Source organism: Orcinus orca, chromosome 5, assembly GCF_937001465.1.
Source record: "Orcinus orca chromosome 5, mOrcOrc1.1, whole genome shotgun sequence".
Lineage (NCBI taxonomy): Eukaryota > Metazoa > Chordata > Mammalia > Artiodactyla > Delphinidae > Orcinus > Orcinus orca.
Genome location: NC_064563.1, coordinates 133,431,667 through 133,454,526, shown reverse-complemented (window position 1 = coordinate 133,454,526; position 22,860 = coordinate 133,431,667). Strand labels below are relative to the sequence as shown.

The 22,860-nt window shown below is 36.4% G+C and overlaps 1 protein-coding gene across 5 annotated transcripts in view; it reads left to right on the top strand.

The window, feature by feature from the left end:
• Positions 1-22,860, top strand: part of LTN1 (listerin E3 ubiquitin protein ligase 1) — a 71,577-nt gene that overhangs the window by 30,575 nt on the left and 18,142 nt on the right. For 3 of the 5 annotated variants that reach the window (XM_033418146.2, XM_033418145.2, XM_004264490.4), the window contains 11 exons: positions 4,750-4,892; positions 8,720-8,855; positions 9,056-9,200; positions 10,116-10,329; positions 10,809-11,046; positions 11,380-11,454; positions 14,426-14,612; positions 18,097-18,268; positions 19,141-19,361; positions 21,071-21,265; positions 22,548-22,715. In XM_033418146.2, coding sequence (XP_033274037.2) covers positions 4,750-4,892; positions 8,720-8,855; positions 9,056-9,200; positions 10,116-10,329; positions 10,809-11,046; positions 11,380-11,454; positions 14,426-14,612; positions 18,097-18,268; positions 19,141-19,361; positions 21,071-21,265; positions 22,548-22,715 — 1,894 coding nt within the window. Of the gene's footprint in view, positions 1-4,749; positions 4,893-8,719; positions 8,856-9,055; positions 9,201-10,115; positions 10,330-10,808; positions 11,047-11,379; positions 11,455-13,420; positions 13,549-14,425; positions 14,613-18,096; positions 18,269-19,140; positions 19,362-21,070; positions 21,266-22,547; positions 22,716-22,860 lie in introns of those variants that run through there. The other 2 variants (XR_004480461.2, XR_007477345.1) reach the window with 2 other exon arrangements.

The window sequence follows — 22,860 nt, the reverse complement described above, 5'->3', positions numbered from 1 at the left end:
TAGGTTGCGACACGTCTTTTTTTTTAATAAGCATTTTTAACCTTATAACATTTTGTTGAGGAATTTTATACGTGCTTTAAATAATTAACATTTCATAAACATGTTCTATTTTCCCCAGAAATCTCTCTGGTAAAATCTATCTTTTCCCCTTCCCTATCCTTCTTGCATCATTTTATTTGCTAAATGGAAATGATAAGGAAAGTTACTTACTCTTAACTTTATTCAATATCCTGTGATAAGCCATAATAGAAAAGAATATGAAAAGAATATATATATATGTATAACTGAGTCATTTTGCTGTACAGCAGTAATAAACACAACATTGTAATTCAACTGTACTTCAATACAAAATAAATTAAAAAAAACTAAATTAAAAAAAGGTTACTTACTCTTAAATAAGGATCATCCTATTGAAGAATATTCTAAAAATGCAATAAATGTGTTCTTAAGACAAATAGTGAGGTTGGACATACTAGAGATGTACTAGAGTTGATCATACTAGAGAAGCTGAACATTCGGATTAAACACCTAGCTGAAATTTACCAAGAGGCATTTTGAATTTACTGATTTACCAAGAAGAATTCAGAAATTATGTGTGTGTGTGTGTGTGTGTGTGTGTGTATGTATTCTGGTACAGTAGAGTTGTAAGCTAAATTTTGATATTTTTAATCTTATTTAAAAATTTAAAAAATTTATTATTACTATATTTTAGAAGAATTTATATATATATAAATTTATTTATTTGGCTGCATTGGGTTTTTGTTGCTGCACGCAGGCTTTCTCTAGTTGGCGATGAGCGTGGGCTACTCTTCATTGTGGTGCACAGGCTTCTCATTGTGGTGACTTCTCTTGTTGCAGAAAACGGGTCTAGGTGCACAGGCTTCAGTAGTTGTGGCACGTGGGCTCAGTAGGTGTGGCTCGCTGGCTCTAGAGCATGGGCTCAGTAGTTGTGGCACATGGGCTTAGTTGCTCCACGGCATGTGGGATCTTCCCAGACCAGGGCTCGAACCTGTGTCCTCTACATTGGCAGGTGGATTCTTAACCTCTGCGCCACCAGGGAAGTCCTAAATATATTATTTTGAGTTCAGTTATTAATGTGGATTATAGGTTCACATGCAATTATAAAAAATACAAAGAAATTCTGTGTACCTTTCATTCAGTTTCTTCCAGTGGTACCAGTTTGCATAACTTTAGTACAATTTCACAACCAAGAGAATGGCATTGATACAATTCACTGACCAAGTTTACTTGCACTCACGTGTTTGTGTGTGTGTTCTGTGTGGGTTACTACCACCACATTACAAGCTACAGAATAGTTTTATCATAAGGATCCCCTATGTTACCCTTTCTTGCCTCAGCCACCTCCCCTCTTACCATTCTCCTCACCTCTGGCAAACAATGATCTGTTCTCTATATAATTTTATCATTTGGGAATGTTATATAAACAGAGTCATATAGCATATGATCTTTTGATGTTAGCTTTTTTTTTTTAAGTAATTTAATTAATTTATTTTTGGCTACGTTGGGTCTTCGTTGCTGTGCGTGGGCTTTTTCTAGTTGTGGCGAGCGGGGGCTACTCTGCATTGCGGTGCGTGGGCTTCTCATTGCGGTGGCTTCTCTTTTTGCAGAGCACGGGCTCTAGGTGCGTGGGCTTCAGTAGGTGTGGCTCGCGGGCTCTAGAGCGCAGGCTCAGTAGTTGTGGCACACGGGCTTAGTTGCTCCACGGCATGTGGGATCTTCCTGGACCAGGGGTCAAACCCGTGTGCCCTGCATTGACAGGCAGATTCTTAACCACCGCCACCAGGGAAGTCCTGATGTTAGCTTTTTTTATTCAGCATAATTTTTAATATTTTTCTGATTATAAAAGTCATAGGGAATTAACTAAAGAACTATTAAAAGTAATTGCAAATGAGATGGACATATACTTGACATACAGAAGTCAGTATCTTTCTTATTCACCAGTAATAATCAGTTAAAAAAGGGCATAGGAAAAAAAAAATTCTGTTCACAATGACAACAAAACTGTAAATACCCAGAAATAAATTTAACAAAAATTTAAAATTGTAGAACTTAAGATCACAAAAGAAGGTGGGAAGATACATTATAAAAATTGTTGTATCTATAATTTCAGTGTAATGTCAATCAAAATTTCAGCACCATTTTTTGAAAAACTTGACAAACTGTTCTAAACATAGTATGCATTTGAAGGAAGAAAATGCTTAAGAATAGCTGGGACATTTATGAAAGAGAAAAGTGAAAAGGACTTGCCCTACCAAAATAATAATTAAGCACTATGAAATTGGTGAACACACAGATCACTGGATCAAAATAGAGTACAGAAACCAGTCCACACATATATGAAAATTTAGTTTTTGATACAGGTGGTCTTTCAAATCAGTGAGATGAGTCAATAATAAATGACATTAGGAAAATTGGACATGTGTTTGAAAAAAATTGTGAGACCCACTCCCTTACATTATACATAAAAGTAAAGCCCAGATGAAAACTAAATGTAAAGAACAGACCTATAAAAGTATTAGGGGAAAATGAGACTGTATAATCTTGGCATGGGGAAGATCTTAAGCAAAGCACAAACCCAGAATCCATAAAAGAAACAATAGATACCTGATTTTGTAAAAACAAAAACCTTTGTGCCCATCAGCAGATAAATGGATAAACAAAAATGTGGTATATACATATAATGGATATAGTGGAATATTATTCTGCCTTAAAAAGGAAGGAAATTCTGACATGTTAAAATGTGGATGGGGAGGGTGGGCGGGAGACGCCAGAGGGAGGAGATACGGGGATATTTGTATATGTATGGCTGGTTCACTTTGTTATACAGCAGAAACTAACACCATTGTAGAGCAATTATACTCGAATAAAGATGTTAAAAAAAATGTGGATGAACCTTGAGGACATAAGCTCAGTGAAATAAAACAGTCACAAAAAGACAAATACTGTATGATTCCACTTATATGAGGTACGTAGCATAGTCAAATTCATAGAGACAGAAAGTAGAATGATGGTTGTCAGGGGCTGAGGGGAAGGGAGATGGAGAGTTCTTAATTAATGGATAGAGTTTCAATTTTGTGAATGAAACCGTTCTGGGGATTGGTTGCACAACCATGTGAATGAACATAACACTGCTGAACTGTACACTTTAATATGGTAAATTTTACATAATGTGTATTTTACCACAATTTAAAAAGAAAACTTCTGTATGATAAAAGTACAGTAAGCAAAGGTTAAAGGGCAGGTGGCAAAATGGAAGAAAACACTTGCAAATTAATAAAGAATTAATATTCATAATATATAAATAGCTTCTATTAATAAAACTATTCAAATTGAAGAATGTGTCTAGGACTTGAACAGGTAATTCATAGGTGAAATAGGCAAAGATAATTCATTTATGAAATGTGAAATACGAAAGAAATACAAATTAAAAGTAGTACATTTTATCTACCATATTGCCAGGAATTAAAAAGAGTCATTAAGTGTGTAGCAAACCAAGCTTGTACATTTTTAGTGAAAATGTAAATTGATTATGCTTTTTTGAAAAGCAACTTGAAATTATCAAAATATAATACACTCAAATCCTTTGATTTTGCAATTCTACTTCCAGGAATCTAGCCTAAAGAGGTATTTGCACATATGCAAAATAGTATCTGCTCGAAGACAGTTATTACAGCATTATTTGTAAGAGCAAAAATTTTTGGGGAAAAACCTAAATGTCCACTAACAGGGAAATAGTTAAATTATGATAGTGTGGAATATTGGGGGGTTTCTTTTTTAATTTATTTTTGGCTGCGTTGGGTCTTCATTGCTGCGCACGGGCTTTCCGTAGTTGCGGTGAGCGGGGGCTACTCTTCCTTGCGGTGCGCAGGCTTCTCATTGCAGTGGCTTCTCTTTTTGCAGAACACGGGCTCTAGGCACTCGGGCTTCAGTAGTTGTGGCACGCGGGCTCTGTAGTTGTGGCTCACGGGCTCTAGAGCGCAGGCTCAGTAGCTGTGTTGCACCGGCTTAGTTGCTCCGCGGCACGTGGGATCTTCCCGGACCCGGGCTCGAACCCGTGTCCCCTGCATTGGCAGGCAGATCTTTAATCACTGCGCCACCAGGGAAGTCCCTGGTTTTGTTTTTAATCTAGTTATATAGCTTTAAAGTGGAAAGAATGGACTTCCCTGGTCCAGGGAGGATGGGAGGGAGGCTCAAGAGGGAGGGGATATGGGGATATATGTATATGTATAGCTGATTCACTTAGTTGTACAACAGAAACTAACACAACGTTGTAAAACAATTATACTCCAATAAAGATATAAAAAACAATCTACAAAGTATATAAGTGGCAAATAATACAAAACTTAGGTAAATAAAACCCAACTATATATGCACATATATGAATATCAGTTCATACAAACAACATGCAACTGGTACTCTTTAAATTGAATCAGTAGACTCTTAAAGAGAGCATAATCATGTATAATTTAAAAAAATTATACATGGTGAAAGTTATTTTAAAAATTAGAAACATGTGAAAAAGAGAAAGAAGCAGCAAAAAATAATTATCCACAGTTCGTCATCCAGACTCAGCAAGTGTCAGTCTCTTTCCTAGTTTCTTTTTTTTCTCTACAATTATTTTATATAGTGGAAATACTAGTCTTTCTGAATAGTCTGAATAAGAAGAATTTTCTGAAATAACTATTTAGGATAAATATAATTCATACCTTTTTTTTGTTCTTTAAACAGTTTTTTTCCACTAACAGAAGGTAATATGCATACCATTCAAAGTCTCTGTCCATTTTTGTCAAAAGAAGACAAGAAAGAATTCATTGCTCAATGTATACCTGCCCTTTTGGCCTGGACCAAGGAAGATGTTTGCAGTATTAATGGTTAGTTGCTTGGTAATAAATATTTCACTAATTATTGCTTGAGATGAAAGAAGTGTTTCTTAATATCTAAATCCAAATCTAGCAGAGATGAATTATAGTTAATTTTTTTCCTAGTTTATACTTTTGCTATATAACAAGTTGACTCAGTAGGACGAGTGTCATTGGAGAGTGGCTGTTACCATTTTGCAGGTCAGAAATGCTGCTGCCTTACGGGAAGATTCACAACCACAGATATCCTCTAATCATTTCTTTTCCATGTATAGCTTATTTTATCTATGCGTCATCTCTCCCTAGTCAACCAGTGATTGAACTTACAAAGGCAAAAGAGGGAACAGCTTTTGTTATGTTTTAAACTTTTCGGACATTCTGTACTCTATTAGTTCATTTGCTTATTAATTTAACAAGCACCTACTGACCCTGGCTATGTGGCAGTTCCTTTTGTAGAGAAGGTAGGCATAAAGTTGTATGATAACTGACGTAGCAAAAAGATGTCATATGTGTGGAAGTGCAGAAAAGGAGTTTTCCACTTTGCTTTGAGGTGTTCTGGCTATTTCACAAAGAGAAATATTTCAACGGAGTGATGAAAGATAGTTTTCCGTATGGACACGACTGGGAAAGGTATTCCAGGTACACAAAAACATAGGAGAATGTAGATAGTTCATTTTGGTTGGCATTTAAGGTAGAAAGTTGGGGACAGAGCTGTTAGGGTTCACAAGAATATGGATTTTTGAAGAACAGATCATAAAGGCCTAGTTTTGTCAGTTATGGAGTTTGGACTTTAAGTGGTAGGAGGTAAGGAGCTATTGGCCCAAGTTAGGTAGGAAGGTAATAAGACTATCACATTTACGTTAGAAAGATTATTTTGACAACTGTGTGAAGGGTGAATGTGAGAGAAGAGAGATTAGGGGCAGAAGACTAGGTAGAGAGCTATGGGAATAATCATGATGAGAGATAAGAGAGCTTGAATCAAGGCACAGATGGAAAAGAGATGGAAATGAAAGATGCAGGAAGTAGAATTGATGGGGTTCTGTGATTACATTTCTGGATTGGGTATATGGGAGTACCTTTAGGCCTTATAGGAAACCCTATAGGAGACTTGAGTATTGGAAGGAGCATGGGGAAGGAGTATACAGGGAGCTAATGTTGAGTTTTAGACACATTAGGTTAAGGGGTCTTTGGAATAAATACTAAAATGGAGATTGTCAGTAAGCAATAGACTATTGGCTGGATGGAAATACTGCTTTCAAAATCCATGTCATGTAGGTGATAGTATAACCTGTAAATGAGTACGAGCTTGTTTAGGGAGAGTGAAGAGTGAAAAGAACATCAAGGGAACACCAGTACATAGATTTAATAGGCATGTGGATGGAGGCACATTTGAGAATAAGGACTAAAGATAAAAAAAGATAAGCAAAAGCAGAGTTTTAGGTAATATTCATCACCCGTTAATGCCACAGTTCAGCCATTGGCTTTGGCATTGTTGGAATGAATAGTGGTGAGAAAATGGGAGCAGATAGTCTGTTCTGCGTGTTTGGCAGAAAGGGATGTTTAAAGAGGTGAAAGCTGGAGATGAACACAAGGTCAAAGGGGAATACATGTTGTGGGGACGGAGGGGGAATAGAAAATAGAGATGGAATAACTGATGATAGCTCCCACTGAGAAGGTGAGAGGGGAGGGCATGTAGGGCTGGATCTAGAGCAGTTAGAAGATACCAACCACGTATAGGTGGAGACAAGATAAGGAGAGGTGTAGGATGGACGCACATGTAGGTATAGAGGGGGTTGGGAACTTCATGGCTTCATGTCTCTTTAGGTCATTTAATAAGTAAAAACTGGATTGTAGATTTTAAGAAGGGTAGGGAAAGTTTGAAATAGTGGAAGAAGAATATGTCCATCAAAGAACATAATGAAACAGAATTGCCTTGATAGCACAAAGGGCCAGCCGGTGTCAAAAATAAACTTTTGTGGCATTAAGCTTTACCGTTGAGCTCCCTTATGTAGTTAAACTGTGGGATTAGGTTGGGATTTGCAGTTCTGGAACAGGGATACAGTTGAACTTATTGTGCATGGAAGAGAGGATTACCTGATGGAGGTGTAGGTTATTTCTCCAGCACGGGTTATAACTGAAGGATGGCAGAGAGGGGGAAGGGGCAGGAGACAGGACCGCGGTGCCACACAATTATGTGCTGTTCGCACAGACCAGAGGTGCCCAGCTGTGCAGAGGCCAACAGGAAGGGGAATGTTTTTAAGATTTGACAGTCAATTTTGCTCTTCCAGCCAAAGTGACAAAACAGAATTAGCTAAGAAATGCTTTTCAGTTATTAGAAAATCAGTTGTTTCTGATTGAACTTGAGCCTCTTCTATTTTGTCAGGAAGATTTTTTAAAAAAATTCTTCCTCAGCCTTTAAAGGAAGATTACGTTGTTATTAATTAATTAATTTTTGCTTTTTTCCTTGGTTCCCATTTACCTACAGGATAAAAACCTAAGTCCTTAGTTTGGCCTATAAGACATTTTACAATCTTACTGCAACTGATTTCTCCGGTTTTACCTCTTTTGCTTCCATCCTGGACCCTGACCACGCTAAATTCTCATGAATTTTGAACACTATACTTTCTTACAACTTTGTGCCGTAGCATTCCTTGGAGTATCCCTTTTCTAGGCTTGCAGACTTTGATCTTTTGATAAATCCCAGTTCACACACCAACTTTAGGAAGCCTCTTCTGACTCAAATCTGATTTCCTGTTCTGGGCTCTCAGTTTGTGTCCATATTATATTCTAATTTGTTTTTAAGTCTGCCAATACTGCTAGATGAGTCCCTTCAGAGACTGGATTTTGTTCAGCTTTCTCTCCCCAGCATCTAACAGTGTACCTTGTATTCACTCATTTATTTGTTCTTCTTCATTTAGTCAGTCAAAATAAATGTCTCTGGATCTCAAGCATCATGCTAGGGGGACATAGGCTAGTGGTAAGTAAAACAGACAAGGTTCCTGCTTTCACGGAGCTTACTTTCTAATTAAGATAATAAATAAGTAAACATGTACACCTAGGGAATAAGGTCAATAATATTTTAACAACCTTGTATGGTGATGGATGGTAACTGGTCTTACTGCAGTGGTGATCATTTTATAATGTATAAAAATATCAGAAAAGCTATGTTGTATACCTGAAACTAATATAACATTATTAATTTTAATAATAAAAAAGTAGAGCTCCTCCCCCAAAATAAATAAACAAACAAGTAAACATTAGTGCTATAAAGGCAACAAATAAGGGATATTAGAGAAATGAGGAGGTGCATACTTTGTATACTTGGGAATTTCAGTGTGGAGGCAGTATTTAAGCTGAGAGTTGAAGGATAAGGAGCAACCAGGGATACTAAAGAGTAGGGAACCCTTAAGAACTTTCCAGACATAGCAGATGCTTACTGAGTGAATGTATGAATTATGAAATAGGATGTTCTATCTTCCAACTTTATTTAACTTAGCACTCTATCTAGGGTTTGTTTGTTTTTTGAGAGGTAGGTATGCTGAATAAGTACTATACTTAAGAAAACAAAAAAGTAGCATAGGTTAGTTTAATGCACAGTATCATTTACTTGCTTCCCAGCTTCCCCTCCACACTTTCTTTTCTGCACTGGGTGTGGAGACAGGGTCCCTGCCCTGTGGAGTTTATAAGCTCATTTGTTGACTCTTTCATGTAAGCCCTAATTTTCAGGGTTCTTAACCTGGACACTTCTGAAGAAAGTTTTTAACCTATCTCAAAGTAGACTTTCTTTTTTATAGTAGCAATACAATTTAAAACATTTTTAATTTTTTATTTTGCTTTAGGAGGTTTTGGACATCTCGCCATTTTCAATTCTTGTCTGCAAACCAAAAGCATAGATGATGGAGAGCTATTACATGGTATATTAAAAATTCTGATAACCTGGAAGAAAGATCATGAAGATATTTTTCTTTTCAGTTGGTAGGTAATACTTTATACAGTTTTTTTCCCTCTATTTATGATGTGGACTGAGATTATGTATCTTATAGTCACAGTTTTGTAGAGCAATAAGATGGTAGACATTTCAGTCAGTCTATTGTAAATATATGAGATTTAAATGTTTCCAACTGAATGTCTATATAATTCTTCAGTGTTTTGTTTTGTTTTTGTCTTTATCACAGTAATCTGTCAGAAGTAAGTCCAGAGATACTCGGTGTAAATATAGAAATAATCCGGTTCCTTTCCCTATTTCTGAAATACTGCTCATCTCCTTTGGCAGAGAGTGAATGGGACTTCATCATGTGCTCCATGTTGGCTTGGTTGGAGGTAAATTAACCTGCTGGGTCATCACAGCTACTGGGTCTTCGTGCATATCTGTGTACCAGAACTATTCGCTAATCTTCTTCAAGTAATGATTGTAGTTAGCTCCTTTGCAAATGTTTAAACACTTTATAGATATGTTCCACACCAGCTACTACTTGACAGATCAGTAAAATGATTGAGGTTTAATGTCTGTCAAAATCATTCAGTAACAAATCTGCTAATTGCTTTTAAAATGTTCTCTCCGTTAGCTCATCCTGGTATAATATTTGCAGTACAGCCCATTAAGGTTTTATCTTTTCATGACAAGTTTTTAGGTCTTTTGGTTCTAATTAAATTATTCTTAAAATGTACTGTTTCAGTATTGCCAGAGTAATGCATTAAAGATTAAGCAAATTCAGAGGGAATTAGTGTTCTTTTTATGACCCAAAGCAACCAGATGTGTAATACTTATGGGCTGTCACATAGCAAGTCAGTCAGAATTGAATTTGTCTGAATCTCTGCTTTGCCTGCTGTCAGCTGTGTGGCTTAGAGTATTAAAGTTTACCTAGTTGAGCCTCAGTTTCCTTATTTTAGAATAGTTTAACAATACCCAATTACTAGGGCTCCTATAGGGATCCTGAGAAGATTATAAATGTGCTTTTAATGTACTCAACTTGGTAAATGGTAATTGATAATATTTTCTTTCATAGTTTTAGAAATAAAAAACATTTTAGAATAAATGGATTGATTCTACTGATAATTCCTAATATTTAGTTTTGAAACGAAGTTATTTTGATGTAAAATATATAAATGTCTTCTGAGACTATGCATTTCACCTGCTTCTTTTCAAATTTAGAGAAATGAAAGGGACTTTTCTTTATTGCCTTGATTTGTAGTATTCTAGAAGTCTGCTTACTTATTTAATTTTTGTTTCTTCAGACAACAAATGAGAATCAGACATTGTATTCTGTTCCACTTGTACAACTGTTTGCCTGTGTCAGCTGTGATTTGACCTGTGAACTCAGTGCTTTTTTTGATTCCACAACTCTGGATACCACTGGCAGTCTTCCTGTAAATCTAATCAGTGAATGGAAAGAATTTTTTTCTCCAGGCATCCACAGTTTGCTTTTACCTCTTTTGGTGACTGTTACAGGCAAGTGAAAAAGGGAATAATAGTGAGATTCATTGAAAATGACTTGTTGAAAAGTTAAAAAAAAAAAAAAAACAACTCTGGATATTTAAGTCACACAGTACAAAATAGTAAAAGAGCCAGAGAGAAAGCTTGGCATCTCAGAAGCATCGTATATGCTTCTGCTTTACAGACAAGAATTGAAAAATGGCAAGACATCCGAAGACCATTGAAAATTAAAATAATACTAATTCAGATAACAAGAATAGATTTTTTTAACTCACATGTCTTTTTTTTTTTTAAGGATGAGATAATAGAAGTCATTAAATAGTTGAGATTATCTGAAATATATATTCAGTTCATGTTTCTAGTTAGGACTGCTTTAATGTTTGTCAAGTTTTTATTTCATTTTCTTAAGTAACATTTGGTTGTCTGTGAATGGGTCAAGCTGTATTACTCACTTTGTTTTGGGGTATGAATATTTCTTTCCTTTCTGTCATCAGGAGAAAGCAAAGATACATCTGAAACATCATTTCAGAATGCAATGCTGAAGCCCATGTGTGAAACATTAACTTATATCCCAAAGGATCAGCTATTGAGTCAAAAACTCCCTGCAAGATTGGTTGCTGGCCAAAAAACAAACTTGCCAGAGTATCTCCAGACTTTGTTAAATACATTAGCCCCATTACTCCTTTACAGAGCTCGGCCTGTGCAAATTGCTGTTTATCACATGCTATACAAGTAAGAATTCTTTCAATTGAATCAGTGTCGTGGTGTTCTAAAAAAATGGAATATATATTTAGCTTTAACTTTTAGTCATTAAAAAAAGTCACAGTTAAAACAACAACAGAGTAAGCTTGACTATGCATTTCAATAACAGGGATGCCAAGTTTTTGATCTTTTAGGTCACTGTTCTCCATGCACAGTTTACATTTAGATAGTCCTGGCCATAATGGGTTATTTCAGAAAAAACTCAGTAAAAATACTCATTACAGAATAAGTATTGGTCTTTTTGCTTTTAAGCATGATTTAACAATGAACCGTTTAATATAATTTAAATATTCTAACTTCCAGATTGATGCCTGAATTCCCACAATATGATCAGGATAATCTAAAGTCATATGGAGATGAAGAAGAAGAACCAGCCTTGTAAGTTTTTTTTAATACAAAGCTTCTTTGACTTACGGGGTTATATCCCAATAAAGTCATTGTAAGTTGAAAATTGTGTTGAGTCAAAAATGCATTTGAGGGCTTCTCTGGTGGTGCAGTGGTTAAGGATCTGCCTGCCAATGCAGGGGACACGGGTTCCAGCCCTGGTCCGGGAAGATCCCACATGCCGTGGAGCAACTAAGCCCGTGCACCACAATTACTGAGCCTGCGCTCTAGAGCCCGTGAGTCACAACTACTGAGCCCGTGTGCCTGGAGCCCGTGCTTCCCAACAAGAGAAGCCACCGCAATGAGAAGCCCACGCACTGCAGCAAAGAGTAGCCCCCACTTGCCGCAACTAGAGGAAGCCCACGCGCAGCAACGAAGACCCAACACAGCCGAAAATAAATTAATTGATTAATTAATCTTAAAAAATTCATTTGACACCCCTAACCTACCGAACATCAGCTTAACCTCACCTACTCAGCCTCAGAACACTTTACATGAGCCCACAGTTGGGCACAATCATCTAACACGGGGACTTCCCTGGTGGCGCAGTGGTTAAGAACCCACCTGCCAATGCAGGGGACACGGGTTCAAGCCCTCGTCCTGGAAGATCCCACATGCCGCGGAGCAACTAAGCCCGTGCGCCACAACTGCTGAAGCCCGCGCGCCTAGAGCCCGTGCTCCACGAGAGAAGCCACTGCAGTGAGAAGCCTGCGCACCGCATCGAAGAGTGTCCCCCGCTCACTGCAACTAGAGAAAGCCCGCAGGCAGCAACGAAGACCCAAGGCAGCCAAAAAAAAAAAAAAATCATCTAACACAGAGCCATCTTATAAAGTGTTAAATATCTCATGTAATTTATTGAATACAGAAAGTGAAAAGCGGGTAAGAATGGTTGTGAGTGTATTGGTTGTTAACCCGTGTGATCGCGTGGCTGACTGGGAGCTGCAGTTCGCCACCACTGCCCAGCATCATAAGAGAGTAGTGTACTGCATATCGCCAGCCTGGGAAATGACCAAAATTCTTAGTATGGTTTCTATTGATTGCTTATTGCTTTCACACTATTGCAAAGTTGAAAAATTGTAAGTCAAACCATCGTAAGTTGGGGACCATCTGTAGTTTGCTTTATTAAATTCTCATAATCCATCATAATGACTTTAGAAGACTGAGGCAATACAAAAGCTCTAAATTTAGAGTATATGTTCCTTCAGATCTTGTAAGTTTATCTGTGAGATACAAATGAAATTTAGAGTTCACCCAAAGAGATAGTTACTCTCTCTTCTTAATTGTTCCTAAATCATTTTCAGTTTGCTACTGTTTAGTAAAATTGTCTTTGGCCACATGGGAGCTGTGGAAAGAGTATATCAATTCAAAAATCTATTGTGCACCCCTTTGTGCAAAGTATTAATTAAACATTGAGGGGAGAATACAGTGTTAGGTAAACAGTATTTTTCTTAAAGAGTTTATAATCTAATTTAGATGATATTACCCTATAATAGAAGACAGTGTATGACAAGTGCTAAGAAAAAGGATGATGTTAGAGGGACACAACTGCTGTGCCAGGAAGAGAAGACATTCTCGTGAGGAAGAGACATTTATGCTGGACATTTCAGATTAGGGAGCACTTTAGTAGGGCAGGGAAAAGTTGTGTGAACACCATGTGCAAAGGCATTGAGGCATGAGTGTTCAGGAAATGCTTGGGGAATATTGAGTAGTTGCCATTTAATGTATTTTTTAATTGTCTAGATCTTCTTCCACTGGAATATAAGCTCTGTGAAGGCAGACATTTTTGTCTCTTGTTCCTGACTGTATTCACAGACCCAGGTTTTTTGGCCTAAAACAGTCATAAATAGTGCTCATTTGTTGAATAAAAGTATAAATGAATATGTGCGGAGTAGGCAAGGAGGGTAGAGTGGAAGATGAAGCTGGAAGGGTAATGAAGGGCCTTCAAAATGACATTTTCTAGGAGTCGGGGCATTGTTTGGTAGAAGATGGGATACTACCAGCTGATTCTGGCAACAGTATAAAGCCTAAACTGTACGAAGAAGCAAGCAGAGGGGGACGCCATGCCAGAAGTCGTAGCAGTGCATGGAGGTTAGTGTAGAAAGTGGAGAGCTGTTGTTTGTAAAATCTAGTGACGGTTGGTATGGAATGGAAAAGGGTTGGTACATGAGATGGTGGTATTGAAGGTAAAAACTTAAGGGTAGAAGCTTAAAGAAGACTTGTTTATGGACTGGTAGTAGGAAGCCACAAGGGAAGAAAGATCACAGAGGTGAAAGGAGAGAACCAAGCTAGAATGTCAGAGAGAAGAGAGTTTGACAGGAGATGCACGCAAGTATTTCACTTTTTGAGAATCTTATAAGCTCATCTGTAAGTGTTAATGAGTGCAGTACTTCCGTAAAGAAGAAAATTACTTCACATTGTCATGAATTAATGTGAATGTTAAAATTTACTTCATTGAAGAAACATAGAGTCTTATGATCTTTTTACCCTTTATAGGATGATAAAGGACCTGATAGAATTTGTTAGCCCTAATCATTCCCCTGACTAGCCAAGGGACTTCAGACTAATAATTTAGCTTCTCTGGGTATCTGATTTTTTTTTTCATCTATAAAACAGAAGGTTGAAATATATGTTTTCTAAAAGGGTCTTTCCTTTAAGTGCTAACTTCTAGAGTTCATATTTTATAGCATATTTTATATATTTATAAATATAAAAATTATATTTTTATTTTTTATACTTATAAATATGGAAATGTAGGTATATATTTATATAATACTTTATGTCTTTCAAATTCTGTAACTGCCTCTATGTGAATTAGGGGTCAAAACTGAATCTATAAAGGGGGACTTTTAAAATGTTTTTTGGAAAATAAAGATTTTTTTTTAAATGCTTGAAATTTATACATGCTGTCAATTTGTTAAGGGACAAGTTATGAAGAAAATTGTGGTGCTTAATCATTGATTCTTAGGTCACCACCAGCAGCACTGATGTCTCTTCTTAGCACTCAAGAAGACTTACTAGAAAATGTTTTGGGATGTATTCCTGTTGGACAGATAGTTACTATTAAGCCACTGAGTGAAGACTTCTGCTATGTTCTGGGATACCTCCTCACTTGGAAATTAATACTTACTTTCTTCAAAGCTGCTGCATCTCAGGTAAATAAAATGAGACAACTTTTGACAGTTTTGTCCTATATGTATTTCTCTGTTACTGTCCTAAACCCTTTTCTTCCCCTCCTTTTGGAAAAAAAGGGGAAATGCCTCACATTTTAATCTAATCTTATCTGGCTAATTTCAGACATTCTGCTAAATTTATTTCTCTCTCTGCTTCCTCATCCTCCTACAGGTTTTTACACACACACACACACACACACACACACACACACACAGTTTTTTTGCAAAAGTAATTAATCTCTGGAATGTGCTTAGATTAATTTTTTTTTTTCTAACTGAATGTAGCCACCAAGTCCTTTTATTGCAGGAAACCAGATTTCTATAATTTAATTTTGTGCTACCACAGTAAAGAGTTTCAAAAGAATCGGATCTTGCTATTCTTTTTCCTTTGGTCAACTTCTGACTCTTGTGGAGATGTCAATTACTACATCATTGGAAATTTGCCTTACTTGAAAATCAGTGTTCAGAGAAAGATCTGTGAAATACTACCTTATATAATTCAGACTATTATCGCTAAATATAGAAAATATCCTATTGTAATTATTTTGACCAAATTATTTTAGCAGGCACTAGGTGTCTCTGTTGTCTCATGTTTAAGAAGGAAGTTGGAGAAATCTACTCCATTTTTAAAAATTCTTTTGACAGATTCCCACTTTTAAAAAGATTAACACATTGATTGAATCAGTTTAATAAAGTAGGTGGCTTCTTTGACAGGTTAATACAAAAAGACTTAATTATTACATATTTAAAGTGTGACTAAACATCTTGGCATGCATTTCCAATGTAATTTTTTAGAATCCTTAAGTTATAATTTATGTTGCTAATAACCCATACCTTGGTATAAATATAGAAACATGAGCACTTTTGCATTTTTTAAGGGGAAAATCAAATCACAGAGGCAGCACTGATCTAGATGTTCAAATTATTTTATTTCTTTTCAGTCCTACCACTTATGTTTGTGATTTGAGCTAATTTTAATTCGCTGTATGATGTATTTCAAGAGCTCCTTGTTAAGCTTTTAAATTTGTTTCTTAAAATATTATTGGTCTCTAAAAAACTACAGCAAATTGAAGTTTTTATGTGTAAGAATTTCGTTCTCGTTATCGTATATTCAGAAATTAGGAATCTGGCCACGCCTCATCTTTCCCATTAGGCCAGAGTGGGGGAGGGGGAGGGGGCACAAAGCATTACAGCAGCATTTACTGAGCCTAGAAATTGAACTGAGCTGTCAACAGATAAACCAGCATAACCCAGTAAATAACACTAATTAGAGGAATCCTTAAAACAAACCGAAAAATTTTAAAAAACTTTGGTCCTTAATCTGAGTTGTTTTTAACGTTCCTCTTAAAACTAGTGAATCAGATTGCATTAGAAGCAAAGGTGTGTGTGTGTGCACGCACGCGCGTGTGCACGCACGCGCACGTGCACGCACCTGTATGTATGTTTTTTATAGTTTTGTTGAAATATATTTCACATATCATCAAATTTATTTAAAGTGTACAGCTTGGTGTTTCTCGTGTATTCACAGAATTGTGCACCTATCACCACTATCTAAATTTAGAATAGTTTCAACATCCTTCCACCCCCCAAAAAAATCCCTTACCTATCTGCAGTCACTTCCCATTTCCTTTCAAACTCCCCAGCCACTGGCAACCACTAATCTATTTTCTGTCTCTATGGATTTGCCTACTGTGGACCTTTCACATATGTGGCCTTTTGTATCTGGCTTACTTCATATGGCATAATGTTTTCAAGATTCATTCGTAGTATAGCATGTATCGGTATGGCATTACTTTTTATGCCTAAATAATATTGCGTTGTATGACTATACCACATTTTGTTTATCCAGTCATCCAGTGGGCATTTAGGTTGTTTCCACTTTTTGCCTATTGTGAATAAAGCTGCTGTGAGCATTTGTGCATAAATTTTTTTGGTGTACATATATTTCTCATTTCTCTTGCGTTGTATACCTAAGAGTGTGATTGCTGGGTAATAGACATGTGTTTTTAAAAGTCCAATGCTATATGTATTAAGTTTTTTAAGAAATTCTACTTTGCTTCCAACTTTTTATTTTGAAAAATATTCGGATTTACAGAGAAGGTGGACAGCAGACATCATGATGCTTTACCAAAAGTATTTAAACATATGTCTCCTAAGAACAAGACATGTTTCAACATAAATGTAATATAAATATTACACTCAAATTTGATTTCAATGCAGTAATATTATCTAATTTGTATTTAAATTTTCCCAGTTGTCAGGTGTCCTTTATAGTTTTATTTCCTTCTATATTGAGGTTTCAATCAAGGATCATGTTTGCATTTGTCTGTCATATTTCTTTAGCTTATAATTCCTCTACTTTTCTTTGGTGTCATTCACCGGATCAGTTATTTTGTAGACTGTCTTCCAGTTTGGATTTGTCTGGCAGTTTCCTCAACATTAGATTCTGGTTGCTTATCATCAAGAGTATTTACTGCACAGTGGTGATGTATTCTCAGTGCCTCACCTCAGGAGCACAGAATGTCATCTGTCCTTTTATTGGTGATGTTAAGTTTGGTTACTTGGTAAAGGTAGTGTCCTCCAGATTTCTTCATTGTAAAGGTTCTTTGATCATTTTTTTAAGAATCAGTTCCAAATACTATGGCTTGATCTTTGTATTTGACCATTCATAGTGTTCAGAAAATGGTATATTTGTACTATGAAGAAACATAGTGTAAGAAATAATTTTAAAACGGGTACAAATACCAAAGAGCTACAAGGTAAATGTTAATGAATGAAAACTACATTATTGAGGAACAAGTCTAAAGCACATGTCTCACATAGATACCTATAGTACACCCAACGGTGCCAAATTTTCCTGTTTTTTTAAAAAGAAACCAGAAAAAGAATCCATATTTTTTGTGAAATGTCCTGATTTATAAAACAACTAATGAGAAGACCCCAAGACATTTTGAAATACTAGTTTGTGCTGTCATAAAGGGATGCTGAAATGTTTGATATAGCATGAGGTCAGCCATAAAAATGGGATTCGTTTTAAGCAGAATTTTGAAAGATTAGGGATTATGTTGCGGAAGGAACGTGTGGAAGATTTGGGAGGAGAGTGAGCAAATCGTCTCTGGGGAATGGTGAATAGATTTTTCTCAGCTCAGAGACTCCAAGTGGATGTGAACTTATCAACAGGGAGACAGTTTGAGAAAGATGTTAGAGGCATATGTCTGATAATGAGGGGATAGTGAAAACTTCTGCTAGTTTATGAGAAGCGGGAGCAGTGCCTTCAAATGACACAACTGGAAAGTAAGACTGTGGCATATATTTTATAGGACTCTTCCATGTCATTCTCAGTGTTCAAATGAATTCATTTTTGTATTGTGTTCTTGTACAGTCTGTTACACTTTAGTTTGTTCATATCTACTGATTGTCTTGGTTTAATTGGGTTTCCTAACAAAAATTGTTTACTCTCCACCAGCTTCGAGCTCTGTATTCAATGTACCTTCGAAAAACAAAAAGCTTGAATAAATTGCTCTATCACCTGTTCAGGCTTATGCCAGAAAATCCGACCTTTGCAGAGACAGCTGTTGAGCTCTCCAATAAGGACCCTAAAACATTCTTTACAGAAGAACTCCAGTTGGGTATTAGAGGTCAGTATGATGTGTGTTTGTGTTCTTTCTTAGAGACTAGGTTCAGATCAGGTTACCCTGAGGGCATGGAGAATAATCCCAGATGTGTGTCCTGGCTATGAGAGTGTTGAAGTGCCAGATTTTCCATATTTCTCTAAATAGGACATATAATTAGATTTTGTGCATAAGGTTGTTAAGAATTTAATTAATTTTTGAAGTTTACTTTGTTGAGACTATTATCTTTTACTAAGTAAACAAGTATTGGTTACGCAATATGTTTTGTAGGCCTGTAAATAAATAGTCTTCAGTTGGGGAAACAAAGATAAGTAAAATTTATTTTTCACTCCGGGAGCTCACATTTTAGCTGAAGGGATAGACATGCGTGCATCTAGCTGGGCCGCAGTGTTCTAAGTGATTTCCTGAGAATAGGAATTTTTTAAATGCCTTGGAGATCTGAGGATGGGACTTTGTCTTGTGAGTACTGAGGTGGGATTCTAGAACTTTTGCATAACACAGCAGTGAGCTCTGGGAAAAGTAAAGGAGACCAGACTCTTTTTCATAATTTATAAGAAAAAGAATCTTTATAATTCTTCCTCCTCTTTGAAGTGTGTGTGTTTCACTGTATTTGTGATCTTTCATGTGAAATAAAGAGTGCTATTTCTAAGCAGATTTTTCAGTGTCATTCAGGATTTTCATTATTTTTACAATTCTAATTGTTCATTTTGAATGTGTGAGAAAAAGCTAATACTCGAGTTCTGGTTTCTTTGGTATGTTTGTTTTATGAGCACTAGTGTTAAGGAATTGAAAATGATTTTCTAAGAAAATACTAATATTAGTCTGTTATTCTATGTAAGAAATATATGTTACTAACTAAGAATTTGTTTTTTCCTCAGATACCTCAACTCTTCCATACCATATTCCACATTTGGCTTGTTCAGTCTATCACATGACATTAAAAGACTTGCCCGCCATGGTTAGGCTGTGGTGGAATAGTAGTGAGAAGCGTGTTTTCAATATTGTAGATAGATTTACAAGCAAGTATGTTAGCAGTGTTCTTTCTTTTCAAGAAATATCTTCTGTGCAAACAAGTACACAGCTATTTAATGGCATGACGGTTAGTATTGTCTTGGATTTTTTCTAGAAAAGTTGTTTCAGTATTGGTTATGTCTATCAGTTGTAGTGAGTATCATCACAATTGTAACTCTTGGTTCAGAATTTACAGAAATTGTCCACTTTATTTTCGGATTATTGGATATCAGATCTCAAATTAATGCATAGGTTAAAATGATGTTATAATTTTATTTACCCCCACCAAATAGTTTTTGGACATTCATTAGTTAATTCAAAATATATATTGGAATGCTTACAGATGCCAGGCACTGTGTGCCAGTCACCTGCAAAATGAACAGTTTAGAAGGGTCAGATTCCTGTCCTGTAATAACATACAGTCTAATAAAGGGAAAAGAGCGATACTGATAATGGTTTTTTTGCATTGGAAACTGGAAAGTGGCACATTAAGAGGAATAATGCTCTGCGGTCAGAGTGGGAAAAGTTCATCTGGCTGAGGGGATTAGGTGAGACTTTATGGAGGAATTTTACTTTGAGATTGGCAGGATTTTCTTATGAGGAAAAGCATTTAATATAGAGAAAACAGTATGGTAAAAGCAAAAAGCTTGAAGATGGGAATGTAATTTCTGTGATGGCCTAAGAAATGATGAATAGCCCAGTATTCATATGGAATAGGATTCATGAAGGTAAATAGAGAACAAACTGCTTCTATGATGAATTGGGGACATACTGGGAAAGGCCTCAAGTAACAGTCTAAAATATTTGGGCCTATGTAGCCACTGAAATTTTTCTTTTCTTTTCTTTTTTTTTTTTTTCTTTGGCTGTGTCACGTGACTTATGGACCTTAGTTCCCTAACCAGGGATTGAACCCGTGCCCTCAACAGTGAAAGTGTGGAGTCCTAACCACTGGACCACCAGGGAATTCTCTGAAATTTTTCTTTTGGGGCAGTGACACTGTCAGAGTTATAATCTATGAAATTTCTGTGACTGAAGTCTTATAACATGGGCTGTTGGCATGGAGCTTGGGTTCAGGTGAATAGTTAGGGAGACTTGTAATGTGTAGATATTATGAGGAGGGCCCGGGGAAGACAGTATCAGTGAGAATAGTCCTTAAAGGGGGAGGGATGTGAGAAATTTTGTGGTGATTTATCCAAACTTGCAACTAGTTAATATCTGGAATGTGGTAGAAGGAGAATTTTAAGAAGATGCTACGGTTTTTAGCGTGGAAATAGGAAAGCCAGAGGAATAAATCTTTAAAGGATGATAATTTGTGTTTTATGTTGAGTTTGCAATGCTAGTAAGAAAATCAAGATCAGGTATAAATATTCTGGCAGTTGCTGGTTGGCTCTAAAGCTCAGGAGAATTCTGTGGTAGAGAAAGACTTGAAAAACATCTAAATAGAAGTGATATTTGATACGTTAGCTTTGGAAAAGAAAGAATAATTAATAATAACCCATTCTGTTATTGGTCTATGCAAAAACTATGATGTGACAAGCCTAATATACTAAAACATACTTTTTAATGAGTAGTGCATTTCTTTTTGAAACATCTTTGAATGTCATAACATCACTATAAAACATTTCAGGTATTTGAACCTATTTATTAAACATCTCATGTCAGATAAGTGAACACTGTTTACCTGTGTTTTGTTTGAATGAGGACTGGCTGCTAGCAGTCAACCTGTCAAGATGGTTTTTGAATGAAAGGGAAGAAAAGAAATTTGGCAAAAAAAATATTACCTTCCATGTGTTGCAGGTTAAAGCTCGAGCTACTACTCGAGAAGTCATGGCCACTTATACTATTGAAGATATAGTTATTGAACTTATAATACAGCTGCCTTCAAATTATCCATTGGGTTCAATAACAGTGGAAAGTGGGAAAAGAGTTGGAGTAGCTGTTCAGCAGTGGCGAAACTGGATGCTGCAGCTAAGCACTTACCTTACCCATCAAGTAAGTGTCTGTGTACACATTTGGCTTTCTAAACTAGAGAAAGATTGCTGATTTACTATTTGAAAGGGCAATAAAACAAAAATATATCTCTTCTGCTTAAGTAGAAATAGATATTGTATTTTGTTGGATAAACAGATACATGCCTAAATGATTTGAATCTGCCAAGCTGGTGGGTTTTTTTTTGTTTTTTTTTGTTTTTTTCCCGCTGCTTTGGGTCTTCCTTGCTGCGCACGAGCTTTCTCTAGTTGCAGTGAGCGGGCGCTATTCTTTGTTGTGGTGCGCGGGCTTCTCATTGTGGTGGCTTCTCTTGTTTCGGAGCATGGGCTCTAGGTGCGTGGGCTTCAGTAGTTGCAGCACGTGGGCCCTAGAGCATGCAGGCTTCCATAGTTTGTGGCACATGGGCTCAGTATTTGTGGCACATGGGCTCAGTAGTTGTGGCACACGGGCTTAGCTGCTCTGCGGCATGTGGGATCTTCCCAGACCAGGGATCAAACCCATGTCCCCTGCATTGGCAGGTGGATTCTTAACCACTGTGCCACCAGGGAGGTCCCCTGCCAAGCTGTTTTAATTTTTCAGGCTCTACAGCTTTTTCTCTTCTGGTGTTTGAGAAGAATTGACTTCACTTCATTGACATTGTAGATGATACAGAACAATACATGGTATTAAAGTTTGAGAGGGAATCATTTTGTGAGACATGGGACAGATGAATGTCTTCTGAGCTACTTTACTTTAACATTTCAACTTTCCTTCTGTGGTTAGAGAAATCCCAGTACTTTCAAAGACCTTTGCCTTTTAAACAAATTGTAAGTTTCTAGTTTTGTTTGCACATTGTCATGTATCTCAGACATTCTACAGTAAAGAAAAATTATTTTAAAACAAGTATATTCACCAATATTGTAGAGCTGGAACAAAACAGCATTTGAGTAGGTGAGATAGTTAATTTCATCATTTTTAGTTAAAAGTTAGGAGAGCTGATCCAAATGATTTAATTATTTAAAAAGTTTCATCAAACAATAAGCTAAGACTATAAAACTTGAAAATTGGGGCAGGAGCCTTTCTTTCAAGTCTGCCTTTAATGTAGAAAAATTACATCTGGTTCCTAAAACCTGGGAGGTCATTTTAAAAACGAGTATTCTTAAAACTTAGAATCGTGAATATAGCCAAGCAGATTCTCTTGTCTCCAAATTATAATACAACTTTAAAATTTGTGAAACTGAATAAAAATAATACTGGTGGTCTTCAGTGTGTATTGACGTTATTTATCTATTTTTCTTGTTAACAGAATGGCAGTATTATGGAAGGCTTAGCATTATGGAAAAATAATGTAGACAAACGTTTTGAGGGTGTTGAAGATTGTATGATTTGTTTCTCAGTCATTCATGGTTTCAACTATTCTCTTCCCAAAAAAGCCTGTAGAACATGCAAGAAAAAGTTCCATTCAGCCTGCTTGGTAAGCTAAAGAGAAATTAACTTATTTATATCTTATATATAATATATATGTATGATATCTAACCTTGGAAAACAGTAGATGTTAAACTCTTAATTGTGGTTAATGGGAGACATATTAAAAATGATTTTTCAAAATTTGTGAAAGA